Source organism: Emys orbicularis, chromosome 4 (assembly GCF_028017835.1).
Source record: "Emys orbicularis isolate rEmyOrb1 chromosome 4, rEmyOrb1.hap1, whole genome shotgun sequence".
NCBI lineage: Eukaryota > Metazoa > Chordata > Testudines > Emydidae > Emys > Emys orbicularis.
Window position 1 is genome coordinate 157,766,161 of NC_088686.1, and position 16,574 is coordinate 157,782,734.

The 16,574-nt window shown below is 52.1% G+C and overlaps 2 protein-coding genes and 1 pseudogene across 2 annotated transcripts; 2 read left to right on the plus strand and 1 right to left on the minus strand.

Annotated features, from left to right (window-relative positions):
• The window catches only part of LOC135877976 (RING finger protein 112-like), a 1,138,053-nt pseudogene that overhangs the window by 830,395 nt on the left and 291,084 nt on the right, over nucleotides 1–16,574 (plus strand).
• Nucleotides 1,682–6,222, minus strand: LOC135877461 (serine protease 33-like). The gene is made up of 6 exons (XM_065402899.1): nucleotides 6,159–6,222; nucleotides 5,137–5,157; nucleotides 4,705–4,867; nucleotides 2,725–2,996; nucleotides 2,163–2,332; nucleotides 1,682–1,984 (listed from the first exon to the last, which is right to left on the minus strand). Exons 1-6 carry the CDS (start codon nucleotides 6,220–6,222, stop codon nucleotides 1,682–1,684), a joined length of 993 nt encoding a protein of 330 aa, XP_065258971.1.
• Nucleotides 7,073–16,185, plus strand: LOC135877432 (serine protease 27-like). Its single transcript, XM_065402864.1, has 5 exons — nucleotides 7,073–7,142; nucleotides 7,459–7,621; nucleotides 7,972–8,237; nucleotides 15,320–15,495; nucleotides 15,787–16,185. Exons 1-5 carry the CDS (start codon nucleotides 7,073–7,075, stop codon nucleotides 16,183–16,185), a joined length of 1,074 nt encoding a protein of 357 aa, XP_065258936.1.

Below are 16,574 nucleotides of genomic sequence, written 5' to 3' on the forward strand. Positions count from 1 at the left end.
AACTGCACCTCCTAGCAAAGACACCTGTCCCCACCCCTTTTACTTTCACAGGGCTCGGGCATTCAAGCCCCTGGCTTAATGAGGTCCTTTCAGCAGAGGGTGACCCCCTCATTTGGGACAGGTTAAGCACAGTTCTGCTCCCCTTTATTCATACAAGAAAGGCAACAACATTGTTAACATTTCACTACCCCTGCATTCAGTACTGAAGTGATTTCTATCCCAACACCAGCCAAAGTTGATCACTTTGAGCAACACAGCTCCTGTCTGTTGGATACCTTGGCAGAGTAGGTGTGGTCACGTCAATACAATTTGCTCCTCAAGTCTCTCCCCCTCCCAGCTGTCAGAGGAGAGCTCTTTCAGACCCTGTTTGTACATGGCACAGCAGCTCCCAGCTCGGCTTCCGCAGGGGACTAGGGGGTCGGTGAACTGCCCCAGGGACCCCAATCCCCGGTGTCAGCTGTCTGCCTGGCCTGGGAATGTCGCCCAGCCAGTCTCCCCCATCGCCTGCCTCTTTTCACCCTTCTAGGGAAACCGCTTCTTGGGCCTCCACCCCGATCCCTGTTTTCACTCTCCCTGTATCCAGCCTGCCCCCTGTCCCAGCCGTATTGGCCCCTCGCTCCTTCCCTGGGTCCCGTGCAGTTGACACCTCCCCGTTGTGTTTCCACAACTTGATGCCGCTGGCAGGTGCAGAATGGGGTGATGTCTCCTGAAATGGCCAGGAAGCCTTCCCAAGGGGACTCACCTGGTTCTGCTGTGTGCGTCTCTGTGTGTGGCTAAACTCCAGAGTGTCTGTGTGTGTGTGTGTACCTCAGGGGTGTGTGGGTCCTTTGTGTTGTCTTTGTTGTGTAAATGACCAAGGAAAGAACAACCCAAGGGAATTCACAGTATTCTTGGGGTTATTTACTTTGTATTATTCTGAGTAATGAGAGATAGACCTGTCCTAGACAGACAGACACAATATAGACAGATGGTGATGGTACAGACAGACACAATCTAGATAGACATAATCTAAACCAACAGATAGACACAATAGAGACATATGGTTGTAGGCAACACATTAAGAGACAGACAGCCTAGACAGGCAGAATTTCGACAGAGGGGCAGAAACAATCTTGACAGACAGACAAGGCAAACTAGACAGCCAGGCATATACAGTCTAGACAGCCAGATGCAGTTGAGACAGACAGACATATCTTTTATTACTAGTATTTTCTGTAGTATTGTAGGACCTACGACACCTGAACATGGGCCAGGAATCCTTTGTGCCAGGTGCAGCACAGACTACAACTGAGATCAGTGCCCCATTGTGCTGGCACTGCCCAGACCCACAGTGGGAGCCAGTCCCTGCCCCGAAGGGCTCACTTTCTAAACAGACAAAGTCAAATTTATTCTCCCCCTTTTACACCTACTGGAACTGAGACTCAGAGAGACCTGGGACTTGTTGAATGTCGCACAGGGAGTCTTTGGCAGAGCCAGGGATAGAACCCCGGAGTCCTGATCCCAACCCCTGCTCTAACCCACCAGATCTCAATCCCCTCTGAAAGCCAGAGATAGAACCCAGGCGTCCTGATACCCGGTCCCCTCCCCCAATCACTAACCCACTAGATCCCACTCCCCTCCCAGCCCTATAATCATGGGTTGTAATTATGATGGCTTGTCTTTTCCATGGCAGGGCTGATTGTTAAATTAGCATCTTAGAAAGTGGTGGCACTATCCCCGGGACAGCGCTGGCCAGCAGGAGGGTGCCGAGAAGCAGGGGGGTGGGTGCTGGAGTGTAGCCGGCATTGGACTGAGTGCTAATGGTGACATTAACCACCCCAAATTCCACACTGGGGAGCTGCTGCTGGATCCAGTCGGAGTAGGCGGAGACCCGGGTATAGACCCCGGGACGGTAGGGGAGGCCACAGCCTTCTCCCCAGCTCACGATGCCGATCAGGAACCAGGAGCCAGCCTGGGAACAAACGAGGGGTCCCCCAGAATCCCCCTAGAGAGAGAAGGAGGACCAGTTAGACCAGTGCCCTGCAATCCCAATCTGCAGCCCCGGGGGACTACTTACCTGACCCCCACCAGCTCTGCTGGTGTCCCTCAAGCCCGACCCACAGCCCCCTCCAATCGCAGACATGGGCTCCTGGATCTCCTGGGATGTCCCTGAATTCATTCACCTGGCAGGAGTCCTTCCCTCCTCCGGTGTAGCCAGCACACACCATGTCGTCTTTGATGGGGCGCGACCCCGGGGACTCTGTGATGGATATGCTATAGAGGTCATTGCACGTCTGGGCATCTATGAGTGGGACCTGAACCTCCTGCAGAGTGTGGGGAGCAGGGAGACTTTCTGTGGAGAAAAAATACACCTCATCAGGGCCCACCTCAGCCATCTCCACCCGGGACAGGATCGTCCCTGACTGTCTGTTCCCCTGCAGAGATGGAGATGCCCCACCTGGGCCCATCTAGTTAAATCAGGTGAGAACAGAAGTTTTTAAGCACATGAGGAGTCTTGGTTCCCAGCCCCCCTGCTCTATCTCACTAGACCCCACTCCCCAACCAGCACCTCATCCTGTCTCCCATTGGAAGATCTCGACTCTTCAGCAGCTGTTGGGCTTTGATTTGCCAGTTTGGGCTGCAGCCACTAGATGGCGACATGACTCATGCAGCAGACACAGCCCTGGCTCTCCCATGTTGCCTTTGGGGGACCCCCACCCCACGCAGGCCCTCCAGGCGTCTTACCATCCATCTGGACTTTCCCCCAGCCGGTGACCCAGCACAGGGTGCCATTCGTGATGGAATCATTGCGGTCAGGAAGGCAGACGGGGAGGATGTAGGCGGTGTATAGAAGGGGCCTGCTTAGGCGCACCAGGGCTATGTCTGAGGCATAGCTGCTGGGGTTGTAGTCGCCGTGGATTATGACCTGTGACACAGCAGAGGTGAAGGTGTTTGCATTCTGGATATTCAGCTGGAATTCCCCAAGGGAAACAGAGTAATGAGTGACAGGCAGACTCCTAGGAGAGGGGGAGACATTGGGCAGGAGTTTGTTATTATACTTGCTACCACAGAGCAGAAACACAGCCACCTCTGGGGTGGGGCATCTGGGGAACAGCTGCACATAACATCCTATAGGATGGCTTGCCTGGGGCTGAGATGCAGCCACCGCTGGGGTGGGGCAGATGGGGAACAGCCTGTGGCAAAGTGGGAATTTTCTGTAATATTTTTATGAGTCCTCTATGTACCTCAATTTCCTCATTGGGTGTAAAAGGGTTAAGTCTCTCAATGGGGCAGCACAGGAGAAACATGGGGGAGAGGGGTGACACTGCTGCCTGGCACGGACTGAGCGGGTCATTGCAGGCCCAGCCGAGGCCAACCCTATGTCAATGGGGAAGATGAGAAGAGGATGAAAACCACAATAGTCAGAAGATTGAGACCTAGCAACCAGCGAGCCTGAGGAAGGTGGATTCCTTCCGCATATCCGCAGGGATCTGAGCAGAAGCTAGCCGAGAAGAAAGGACTGAGAGCTGACAGCCGGGGGATAAAGGGTTGGCCAAGGTTTGGGAGAGGCCAGGGGTGACGCCGGAGTCCTGAGCAGGGGGCGTGGCCTCAACCAGAAGAGGCGGGGCCTTTAAATACCCGGGCCTTTAAAATCAAGATTTAAAGGCCCCGGGGCTCCGGCTGCAGCTGGGAGCCACGGGGCCTTTACATCACCCGGGGGGCTACCAGCTGCAGAGGCAGCTGGGAGCCCGGGGGCTCAGGGGCCATTTAAAGGGCCTGGGGCTCTCGCCGCTGCTACCACAGTGGAGGTCTGGGCCCTTTAAATCTCTGACGGAGCCCTGCCGCCATTACCCCGGGGCTCGGGCAGTGGGGCTCTGGCGGTGATCTACCTGGTCCTTTAAAGCGCCTCCCGAGCCCCGATGCTGGAGCCCCAGGGTAGCGGTGGCAGGGTTCCACGGTGATTTAAAGGGCCAGGGGCGCCGGCCGCTGAAGGGAGCCCTGGGCTCTTTAAATCGCCAGCCTGGGGAAGCCGGTCCGGTCCGGCACGGCATACTGGCTCTTGCTGGTACACCGTACTGGACTGGACCGGCTTACTTTCACCTCTGGGAGAGGCACAACGGATATGTCTACACTGCACTAAAAAAACCCTGCGGTGCCGAATCTTCAAGCCCGGGCTAGCTGCCCCAGGCCAACTGCAGCCATGCCACGGGTCTCTCATTGCAGGGTAAACGTACCCCAAGAGACAGCGGCTGAATGGAGCCCAGAGCAGGCTGGGGAGCGCTGGCTTGGCCAGATGGCCTCTATCTCCACTGTGGTTTCTCTGGGCTAACCTAAGGATTTCCCCGAGCTGTGGTTCAGTTGATTAATTAACCAGACCCTGGTCTGACAACGTTGCCTGACGTCACTGCAAGTCCTGGCTGAGGTGCACTGGACAAGTCTCCACCAGGGCTCTGTCTCCCTTGGACTCACTGGGCAGAGCTCAGGAATTGAAGCGGGAGGCCCGGAGCCCAGCGGCTCAGTCATGGAGGGGGTGGGGCCACGGGGCCGAGCCCGAAGGCAGAGTGGGACCCACGGGGGTCTGGCACGCTGAAGGGTTCCTGCAGGGGATTGTTTAAAAGCTGGGCTATAGCTGCACAGCGACACCACACAGGGATGCCCTGCCCAGCGTTGAGATGCAGCCACCTCTGGGGTGGGACAGTTAGGGAACAGGCTGGGGGCATTCACCTATTGAAGCAATGAGCCGCAGACACCACCCATTCCCCTGTGATGAGGGACCCTCCGCAGATGTGGACTCCATTGTATTGAATGCTGGCCTGCCAGGGCCAAGCCCCGTTCTGGGCATTCTGCCCTCCTACGATACGGCTGGAGGCCACAGACTGCCCGCAGGCTGGGGAGAAAAGTGGAGAGGGGTGTGAATAGAACCCAGGAGTCCTGGCTCCCAGCCCCCTCTGCTCTAACCACTAGCCCCCACTCCCCACTCCCCTCCCAGAGCCGGGGAGAGAACCCTGGAGTCCTGGCTCCCACCATCCCCCAACCCACCAGCGCCAATCCCCTCCCAGAGCCGGGGAGAGAACCCAGGAGTCCTGGCTCCCAGCCTCCCCCCCGCTCTAACCCACCAGACCCCACTTCTGGACAGAAAGTGTCCAGATTCCTTACTTGACTGGAACTCCTCAGTACCTAGAAAAGAAAGAGAGGGATGAGTGAGGTGTGAAAACCGCACACGGCCCTGACCCCTCCAGCAGGGGGCAGCACTGCACCCACGTACTCACGTGCATGCACACACACATGATTTTCACAGGCAGATCCCAGAAATTCCTCTTCTCACAACTCCCCCAGGCCCCCTGGGAGCCATGGCCTGCCCCCATGTCTCCCATGAGTCCCCGACCTCCTCCCATGGGGGTGGGAGTGGTTCTCTGGCCTCGGGTTTGACCCCCCCAGGAAGTGGGGCATGTAGGGGGACATAGTCTGTTACAGGCTTTTTCCCTCTGGCTGAGATTCCCCAGACAGCCCCGACCTTAAATCCAGGTTCTCTGCCCCATAACTTCCCCCCAATGGGTGATGGGGGAAGGGCCCATTCTCTCAGTCATGGTTTTGCATCCCCTGCTCAACCTCAATGAGCTCTTCCCTGCCCCATGCCCCACACATCCACCCTAGCCCCACTTATCCATCCCCTCTCTGCCCCCTGAGCCCAAAACCAATCTCCCCTTCCTTTGCCACTCACATCCTTCCCACAGGCCGCCCTCGCCCTGCCCCCCAAAACCATGTCCCCTTTCCCTTACCCCTCACTTCCATACCCTCCTGCCCAGTGTAAGTGCTGAGAACCCCACCCTTGGCCTTTCCCTCTTGAAACCCACAGAGGGCAGAGTCCTCCAGCAGGGAGTGCCACAAGTTATTGCAGAGAGAGTAATTCCTTATGGGCTTGAAGGTGTGAGGGACAGAAACCCATTCCTTTCCCAGAGCTGGTGATAGAACCCAGGAGTCCTGGCTCCCAGCCACCCCTGCTCTAACCCACTTGACCCCACTCCCCCCCCAGAGCTGGGGATAGAACTCAGGAGTCCTGGCTCCCAGTCCCCCCCACATCCCTGTTCTGTCCCTTTCCAATCCTCATCCTTCATACCAGCACACTCCCACAGCCAGAAGGCATCAAATGCCAGGACCCCAGCAGACTCTGCACTCACCCTCCAGCAGGGGCAGCACGAGAACCAGGAACAAGGCGGCCAGTGGGCAGCTGAGAACACCCATGATACGGTTCCCCCAACTCCAGCCGGCTCCTCCGAGGGCTGGGACCAAAGCCCAGACCGGGAGGGCAAAGTCACTGGCTGCAATTAGGAGGCTACACGTCACATTCATAAACAGAGCTATAAAACTACAAGGCAAGTAAATTCTGAGAGGTGCAGATGGCAGCTGGGATAGAACCCAGGAGTCCTGAATTCCATCACCCCCTCCTCCAACCCACTAGCGCCCACTCCTCTTCTATAGGATTAATGGTATTGAACAGGTGAGCACAGATTCACAGTAGATGGCTTTCTGGCTGTAGGCGAAGAACCAACCAAAGCGAGGGGACTAGATAGAAGTAGCGAAGGGTCATTGAATATATGCACCCGGAGATCACACGACTGGAAGCCCCGGGCTGGGATAGCAGGGGGCTGCGGGACAGGACTGAGCAGAGCTTGTGGCTATCATAGGAATTCAACTCCACCTGGGTTTAAATATTAAACCTTGTATTTGCTTTGAACAGGAAACTGTTTCAGGTTTAATGGAGTGAGAATGAAAGCAGGAAATAACCCAATGAATGACCTTTGGTGGGTTAGAACAGGGGGGGATCCAGGACTCCTGGGTTCTATGCCCAGCTCTTGAAGGGGAGTAAAGTCTAGTGGGCTAGAGGAGGGGTAGCTGGGAGCCAGGACACCTGGGTTCTCTCCCCAGCTCTTGGAAGGGGAGTTCCTTTTGTCACCTTTCACCACCTGCTCTTTATTTTCATACTTCTATTTACGAAACTGCCGTGGTATCTGTATTTTCTCCCCCCTCAACTTTCCCTTTCACATTCAGGATTCTGTCCCAGACACCACTGAAGCCAGGTGCATCTGGAGGAATGTGGGGCATGAGCGGTCTAAGCTGTCTGCTGGCCATTCGGCTGCTGCTGGAGCTGCCCTTGCTGGAAGGTGAGTGGTTGGCTGGGCACCTGGGAAACAGCCCTTGGAATTGAGACCTCATGGGTGGGGAGACAGAGGTTGGGGAGGGAAGACAGGATAGAGGTTATGTGCCAGGCAACCAGGAGCCAGGACTCTTGGGATTTAGCCCTGGGTGTGGGAGGGGAGTGGCATCTAATGGGTTAGAGCAGCGGTGGCTGGGAGCCAGGACTCCTGGGTTCTCTCCCCAGCTCTGGGAGGGGAGTGGGGTCTAGTGGGTTAGAGCAGCGGAGGCTGGGAGCCAGGACTCCTGGGTTCTATTCACTCTGCTCCCCACCTTTCTCCTCAGCTTGTGATCAGCCAATGGGATCTCCCCGCATTGTGGGGGGTAATGATGCCAAGAATGGGTCCTGGCCCTGGCAGGTCAGCATCCGTGAAGGCAGCAACCATATCTGCGGAGGGTCCCTCATTGCTGAGAGCTGGGTGGTGTCAGCAGCTCATTGCTTCAATGGGTGAGTAACCCAGGCAGGAGCCATCACTGTGCGGCTGTTCCCCAACTGCCACGTCCCAGAGGCAGCTGCTTCTCAGTGCCAGGTGAACCATCCCCCTGCAGCCTCACTGTATGGCCATTACCGAGCTGTCCCACCCCAGAGGCGGCTGCATCTCATTGCCAGGCGAGCCATCCCTGTGTGGTGCTATGGGCTGCTGTTCCCCAGCTACCCTGTCCCAGAGGCAGTTGCATCTCAGCCTCAGGCTAGCCATCCCCATCAGTTGTACAGCTGGTTCCCAGCTGCCCCACCCCAGAGTTGGCTGCATCTGATTGCTGGGTGAACCACCTTTATATTCCTCTTGTATCTTGCAGGGACAAGTCTGCCTATCATGTGAACCTAGGGGAATATCAGCTCCTGAACCCCTCTGAAAGTCTGGTATCTTTTCCCATCAAGGAGATTTACCGTCATCCCAGCTACACCGATATTGGGTCCAGCGGTGACATTGCATTGGTGGAGCTGGAAACCCCTGTGAACTTCAACAGAGTTATCCGCCCCATCTGCCTTCCGGCCTCCTCTGTGGAGTTCCCCGCGGGCATGGAGTGCTGGGTGACCGGCTGGGGTGACACTCAGTATGGAGGTGAGGGGGTGAATGGGGGCTGTGGGGAAATGGTAGGACTTTGGGGGTTAAGGGGGAGGAGGTTCTAGTGGTCCCCCGGATGGTGACTGGAAAACAGCTTTGGGGCATAATTCTACCATAATCTTAACCCCTAACCCGTAACCCTACCCCAACACTAAACCTACCCCCCTCCTTTCCCCTTGCCAATAACCCTTATCCTTAAAATTCAGATTAACAGTTATGATCACCCTACACTTAAAGATAACACCATACTCTAACTCCCACCCCCACCCTAACTTCTATGGTCCCTGATCTAATCTTTAAATTTAACCCTAATCCTTAACCCTTAATTCTAAACCTAACACAACCTTATCTCCAACATAATCCTTAAACCTAACTATTAATCCTTAACTATTAACCATAAAACTTAACTCTTGACCTTAACCCTAAATCAAAATCTATCACTATACCCCGCTATACCCTTAACCCTAACCATAACTCTAGCCCTACTGTTAACAGCAATGCTAGCCCTAAATCAAAATCTAGCATTGTACCCCTGCTATAACATCAATCATAACCATAAACCTAACCTTGCTGTTAGCATTGCTAACCATAAGTCAAAATCTAGCACTATACCCGTTATACCCCTAACCCTAACCTTATTTTTTAACTGCAACACTAACCGTAAATCAAAATCTAGCATTATACCCCTGCTATACTCTGAATCCTAACCCTACTTTAACTGCAATGTTAATCTAAATAAATATCTAGCTTTCTATCCCGATATACCCTTAACCCTAAACATATCCCTGACCCCAGCCTCAACCCTAAAAATTAACCCTAAATTTAATGTAAATACTCACCCTACTGCTAAAGCTAAAACTATACACTAACCCTTACTCCTAACCTTTAGCCTTAATCTTATCTCTAGCCCTTAAATTTAACCCTCACGCTAACCACTAATCTTAACTTTCGACAGTGAATCTAACCCTTAAACTCAACCCTACTGCTGAATTCTCACCCTAACACAACCTTAACCTCAAACAAGTGATAGGGTAATGCTAACACTTACCCTAACCTTACCCCCTACCAATAACCCTCTTTCTTAAACTTCAGGTTAACAGGTTTCAGAATGGTAGCTGTGTTAGTCTGTATCAGCAAAAACAATGAGGAGTCCTTGTGGCACCTTAGAGACTAACAGATTTATTTGGGCATAAGCTTTTGTGGGCTAAACCCACTTCATCAGATGCATGGAGTGAAAAATACAGTAGAGAGGTATAAATACACAGCATATGAAAAGACAGGAGTTGCCTTACCAAGTGGGGGATCAGTGCTAACGAGCCAATTCAATTAAGGTGGAAGTGGGCTATTTTCAACAGTTGACAAGAAGGGAGGCAAAAATCACTTTTGTAGTGCTAATGAGTTCAATGTAATCAAGGTGGCCCATTTCAAACAGTTGACAAGAAGTCATAGGTGCCACAAGTACTCCTCGTTGTTTTTTCAGGTTAACAGTTATGCTCACCCTCCACCTAAAGATAACATTATGCCCTAACCATAACCCCAGTCCTAACCTTTATGGTCCCTGATCATATTTAGGCTTGGCAGAATTTGATTTTTTAAAAACAATTTAGATGGATGATATCAATGTTTATTTTTAAGCATTTCACCCCATTTTTATCAATTTAAATTTTCACAGTTGTGGGAAATTATAGGGGGAGAGTCAGACAATAATTATTTAATTCCAGTAGATGATAAGATTCAAAAAGTGAAAGCTTTATGACTGCTGCATAATTATCTGCAGCACGTGCTCCGGTAATGCAGGCACCAGCTGTTTTAGCAGAACTGTAAATACATGCTTTATGTAGCATTCATGACCACCTGTTTTATACACATTAAGGTGTGACTACCATAAGTTCTGAAGCCACACTTTTCTTACGTTGCCTATATGTAAATTTCAGTGATTATCAGTGGAAATATTTTGTCTTCAGTTTGTGTGTCCTGGTGAAATTGACATTTAGCGATCAAAACTGAATCCTTCCAAACCTACCTAAATCAAACCTTTACATTTAACCCTAACCCTTAATTCTAACCCTAACACAACCTTAACACTAACACTTTAACCCTTCTCTATTCACCATGAAACTTAACTGACCTTAACCCTAACACAAACACTAAATCTTGCTGTACCCCACCAATAACCATCACCCTTGACCTTCAAGTTAACAGTTATGCTCACCCTACACCTAAAGATAATCTATACTCTACCCCCAACCCTAACCTTAACCCTAACCTTTAAAGTCCCTCATCTTGCATTGGGTGAGAGATTGTTTTAGTTTTGTACATCTTCCTGTGGCAAGATTACATGTTAGTGTGTCTGTTCTGTGCATGGATTCATAGCAGGCTAGCCAATTGCTAGCCAATTTCCACCATCATTCCTCTTTGGGCTTTGGACCCTCCTTTCATCCATCCAGTTCCCACCCCTGCTTTACCCCTGTCACGCATTCAGTGTGACCTTGTGGTATCCTGCTGTGGTGCTGCTCGCAGGATCGTTGTACGGATGGATTTGTAGCCATCTAGTGTGCTCCTGGCATACGCCTCCCGTATTTCTACCTCTTGGATATTACCCCCATTGATTCTGCCTTTGGAGAAAGCCTGCTTTTGTTTTGCAAATGTCACTCTGCATGCACACCCTGGAGCTGTAGCGGTCTAATGCAGGGGTTTTCAAACTTTTTTTCTGGCGACCCAGTTGAAGAAAATTTTTGATGTCCGCGACCCAACAGAGCTGGGGATGAGGGGTTTGGGGTATGGAAGTGGCTGAGGGCTGGGGCAGAGGGTTGGGGGTGAGGGCAGCATGGTAGGGCCAGGAATGAGGGGTTCAGGGTGTGGGAGGAGGCTCTGGGCTGGGCCATGGGGTTGGGATGTGGGAGGGGGTCAGGTCTCTGGGCTGGAGGTGCAGGCTCTGGGGTGCGGCTGGGGATGAGGAGTTTGGGATGCAGGAGGGGGCTCTGGGTTTGGGGGGGCTCAAGGCTGGGGATTGGGGCACAGGGTTGGGGTGCAGGATTACCTCGGGCGGCTCCTGGTCAGCGGCGCAGGGGGGTGCTAAGGCAGGCTTCCTGCCTCTCCTGGCACCGCAGATCGCGCTGCGCCCCAGAAGCGGCCAGCAGCAGGTCCGGCTCCTAGGTGGAGGCGCGCAAGCAGCTCTCACCCGCAGGCACCACCGCCCCATCTCCCATTAGCCAGTTCCCGGCCAATGGGAGTGCGGACCCGGTGCTCAGGGCGGGGCAGCACATAGAGCCCTGTGGCCCCCTTGCCTAGGAGCTGGACCTGCTGCTGGCCGCTTCCGGGGCGCAGCGCAGCGCAGCGTCAGAACAGGTAGGGACTCGCCTGCCTTAGCCGGGCAGTACGGCCCACGGGACTTTTAAAGGCCTGGTCGGTGGTGCTGACCAGAGCCGCCGCGACCCAATGCCTTCCATTCCGCGACCCGGTACTGGGTCGTGACCCACAGTTTGAAAACTACTGATCTAGTGAGTTGCTAGTGCGATCTCCACTGTCATCCTTCTTTGTCTTTGCACCCTCCAATTTCCACGCCTAGGTTATGATCCCTGATTTTGCACTGGGTCAGAGTCTGTGGCAGCTTTGTGCATCCTGCTACAGTGTGGGGTTTTGCTGGTGCCAGGGCTCTGTGCATGGATCTCTAGTGATGCCAGCATCCGGCGGTTTCATGCCCGAAGCGGGTTCCTCTGCTGAGGGGGAGGTCAGAGCAATTGAGGCTGTGGCTTTGATCCTTTAGTAATAACAAATCGCTGGCTCGTACCTACTTCTGTCCATCCCGTAGATCTCCAAGCGCTTTACAAAGGAGGTCAGGATCGTTATCCCCATTTTACAGATGTGGAAACTGAGGTAGGGAGAGACCTTTCCCATTCCATGATAGCTCCACGGGAAGGTGGAGAGTTGGGTTGATCCACAGCTTGTGTCCCACGGGAACCTGTGCAAGTTTGAGGGTCAAGGGCTCCCCCTGCTAGTCAGCATGGAGCGGTGCTGGTGCCGGAGTCCCAACAGTGGCTGGGGATGAACTTTCAGAGTAGCAGCTGTGTTAGTCTGTATCCGCAAAAAGAACAGGAGTACTTGTGGCACCTTAGAGAGACTGACAAATTTATTAGAGCATAAGCTTTCGTGGGCTACAACCCACTTCTTCGGATGCATATAGAGTGAAACATATATTGAGGAGATATATATACACACATACAGAGAGCATGAACAGGTGGGAGTTGTCTTACCAACTCTGAGAGGCCAATTAAGTAAGAGAAAAAAAACTTTTGAAGTGATAATCAAGCTAGCTCAGTACAGACAGTTTGATAAGAAGCAAGTGTGAAAATACTTACAAGGGGAGATAGATTCAATGTTTGTAATGGCTCAGCCATTCCCAGTCTTTATTTAATCCTGAGTTGATTGTGTCTAGTTTGCATATCAATTCCAGCTCAGCAGTCTCTCATTGGAGTCTGTTTTTGAAGTTTTTCTGTTTTAAGATAGCCACCCGCAGGTCTGTCATAGAATGGCCAGACAGGTTAAAGTGTTCTCCCACTGGTTTTTGAGTATTCTGATTCCTGATGTCAGATTTGTGTCCATTAATTCTTTTGCGTAGAGACTGTCCGGTTTGGCCAATGTACATGGCAGAGGGGCATTGCTGGCACATGATGGCATATATCACATTGGTAGATGTGCAGGTGAACGAGCCCCTGATGGTATGGCTGATGTGATTAGGCCCTATGATGATGTCACTTGAATAGATATGTGGACAGAGTTGGCATCGGGCTTTGTTACAAGGATAGGTTCCTGGGTCAGTGTTTTTGTTCAGTGATGTGTGGTTGCTGGTGAGTATTTGCTTTAGGTTGGGGGGTTGTCTGTAAGCGAGGACAGGTCTGTCTCCCAAGATCTGTGAGAGTAAAGGATCATCTTTCAGGATAGGTTGTAGATCTCTGATGATGCAATGGAGAGGTTTTAGTTGGGGGCTGAAGGTGACAGCTAGTGGTGTTCTGTTATTTTCTTTGTTGGTCCTGTCTTGTAGGAGGTGACTTCTGGGTACTCGTCTGGCTCTGTCAATCTGTTTTTTCACTTCAGCAGGTGGGTATTGTAGTTTTAAGAATGCTTGATAGAGATCTTGTAGGTGCTTGTCTCTATCTGAGGGATTGGAGCAAATGTGGTTATATCTTAGAGCTTGGCTGTAGACAATGGATCGTGTGGTGTGTCCTGGATGGAAGCTGGAGGCATGTAGGTAAGTGTAGCGGTCAGTAGGTTTCCGGTATAGGGTGGTATTTATGTGACCATCGCTTATTAGCACAGTAGTGTCCAGGAAATGGACCGCTTGTGTGGATTGATCTAGGCTGAGGTTGATGGTGGGATGGAAATTATTGAAATCATGGTGGAATTCCTCAAGGGCTTCTTTTCCATGGGTCCAGATGATGAAGATGTCATCAATGTAGCACAAGTAGAGTAGGGGCGTTAGGGGATGAGAGCTAAGGAAGCGTTGTTCTAAGTCAGCCATAAAAATGTTGGCATACTGTGGGGCCATGCGGGTACCCATAGCAGTGCCGCTGACTTGAAGGTATATATTGTCCCCAAATGTGAAATAATTGTGGGTGAGGACAAAGTCACAGAGTTCAGCCACCAGGTTAGCTGTGACATTATCGGGGATACTGTTCCTGATAGCTTGTAGTCCATCTGTGTGTGGAATATTGGTGTAGAGGGCTTCTACGTCCATAGTGGCCAGGATGGTGTTTTCTGGAAGATCACTGATGGATTGTAGTTTCCTCAGGAAGTCAGTGGTGTCTCGAAGATAGCTAGGAGTGCTGGTAGCGTAGGGTCTGAGGAGAGAGTCCACATAACCAGACAAGCCTGATGTTAGGGTGCCAATGCCTGAGATGATGGGGCATCCAGGATTTCCAGGTTTATGGATCTTGGGTAGCAAATAGAATGTCCCTGGTCGGGGTTCTAGGCATGTGTCTGTACAGATTTGTTCCTGTGCTTTGTCAGGGAGTTTTTTTAGCAGATGGTGTAGTTTCTTTAGGTAATCCTCAGTGGGATCAGAGGATAATGGCCTGTAGAATGTGGTGTTAGAGAGCTGTCTGGCAGCCTCTTGGTCATATTCCAATTTATTCATGATGACGACAGCACCTCCTTTGTCAGCCTTTTTGATAATGATGTCAGGGTTGTTTCTGAGGCTGTAGATGGCGTTGTGTTCAGCATGGCTGAGGTTATGGGGCAAGTGATGTTGCTTTTCCACAATTTCAGCCTTTGCACGTTGACGGAAGCAATCTATGTAGAAATCCAGTCTGTTGTTTCGACTGTCCGGAGGAGTCCACGCAGAATCCTTTTTTTTGTAGTGCTGGTAGGGGGGATTCTGTGGGTTAGTATGCTGTTCATGTGCCAGCAATGCCCCTCTGCCATGTACATTGGCCAAACCGGACAGTCTCTACGCAAAAGAATTAATGGACACAAATCTGACATCAGGAATCAGAATACTCAAAAACCAGAGGGAGAACACTTTAACCTGTCTGGCCATTCTATGACAGACCTGCGGGTGGCTATCTTAAAACAGAAAAACTTCAAAAACAGACTCCAACGAGACACTGCTGAGCTGGAATTGATATGCAAACTAGACACAATCAACTCAGGATTAAATAAAGACTGGGAATGGCTGAGCCATTACAAACATTGAATCTATCTCCCCTTGTAAGTATTTTCACACTTGCTTCTTATCAAACTGTCTGTACTGAGCTATCTTGATTATCACTTCAAAAGTTTTTTTCTCTTACTTAATTGGCCTCTCAGAGTTGGTAAGACAACTCCCACCTGTTCATGCTCTCTGTATGTGTGTATATATATCTCCTCAATATATGTTTCACTCTATATGCATCCGAAGAAGTGGGTTGTAGCCCACGAAAGCTTATGCTCTAATAAATTTGTTAGTCTCTAAGGTGCCACAAGTCCTCCTGTTCTTTTTGGGGATGAACTGTCCAGCAATACTCCGTCGATTGATCTCTGCAGCTGTGGAATGGCTTGTTTCCATGGGGGTGACTCAGCTCTGTTCATCTGTCTGTCCTCAGGGAGCCTGACAGCCCCCAAAACGCTGCAAGAGGTGCAGGTTCCCCTGATAGACAGAGACACCTGCAACAGCCTCTTCAACACCGGCTCATACCCAGACGACCCTCAGGGGATTGATCCCATCAAGCAGGATATGATCTGCGCAGGGTATCCGCAAGGGGAGAAAGATGCGTGTCAGGTGAGACCCTGTATCCTATTCTCTGACTCCCTCTCCCCTTACGCCAGTCAATCCCAGATCGGAGCCGGTGCCCCCCAGACGGGAACAGGCTCCATGTCCCATTCCCCACCCACCCTGAGCCAGTCAGTTCCCCGCCCTGGGGCTGGAGCTGATGCCCCCTAGAGGGGAAAGGTCCCATGTCCCATTCCCTGCCTCCCTGAGCCAGCCAGTCCCTGGCACTGGGGCTGGATCAGAGCCAGTACCCCCTAGAGGACATACCAGGAATTGACTCCATGGTTCTGCTGTCTACAGGGTGACTCTGGGGGACCCTTGGTCTGCGAATGGGACAGCGCGTGGCTCTTGGCTGGGGTGGTGAGCTGGGGTGTGGAATGCGCACGCCCCAACCGCCCGGGGGTCTACATCCTGCTGCCCCCCTACGCCGACTGGATCCAGGGCTATGTCCCCACCATACCCTTCACCGTGCGTAGCATGTCCGTCTTGCAGCACAATAGTGCTGGTGCTAGCCCTTTGGGAGCCCTAAGGAATATTTTGGGGGCCTTCCCCACCCACACTAGACTAAAACAGGCAAAGTGGATAGGGGGCCCCCTTGGGCTGCTCGGGGCCCTAAGTCATTGTCTAGTCTACTTATGCCTAGTGCCCCCTCTGCCTGCCATGCTTCTCCTAGCTGCAGCTGTCCCCATGAGCCTGTGAGATGCACCCCCCATGCCCCAGCACATCCCTACAGGCCCCCATCAAAGCCCCCTCCAGATGGGGGTTCACAAGCAGTCAAGCCATAGCTTCCCTCTCCCACCTGGTTCAATGCTAAATTGTGTCCCTATACCCTTCCATTCTCTGCCCCCCCATCCCTCCCTTGGGCTCTTTGCCAGCCACCCCATGGCCTCCTTCGAGACCTCTTTACACTCCTCTGCTGGGTGCCAAAATATTTCTCTGCTTTCAGGAAGGGGCTGTTATTTCCTTTTCCTTCACTCTCTTTACTTATCTTTCCTGGCCTGTTACCCCTGCAACTCCACTTCTCTGGCCTGTTTTTCCCTTTCCACATTCTCTGCCTCAGTTTTCCCACCACACACCTGGACACCTTC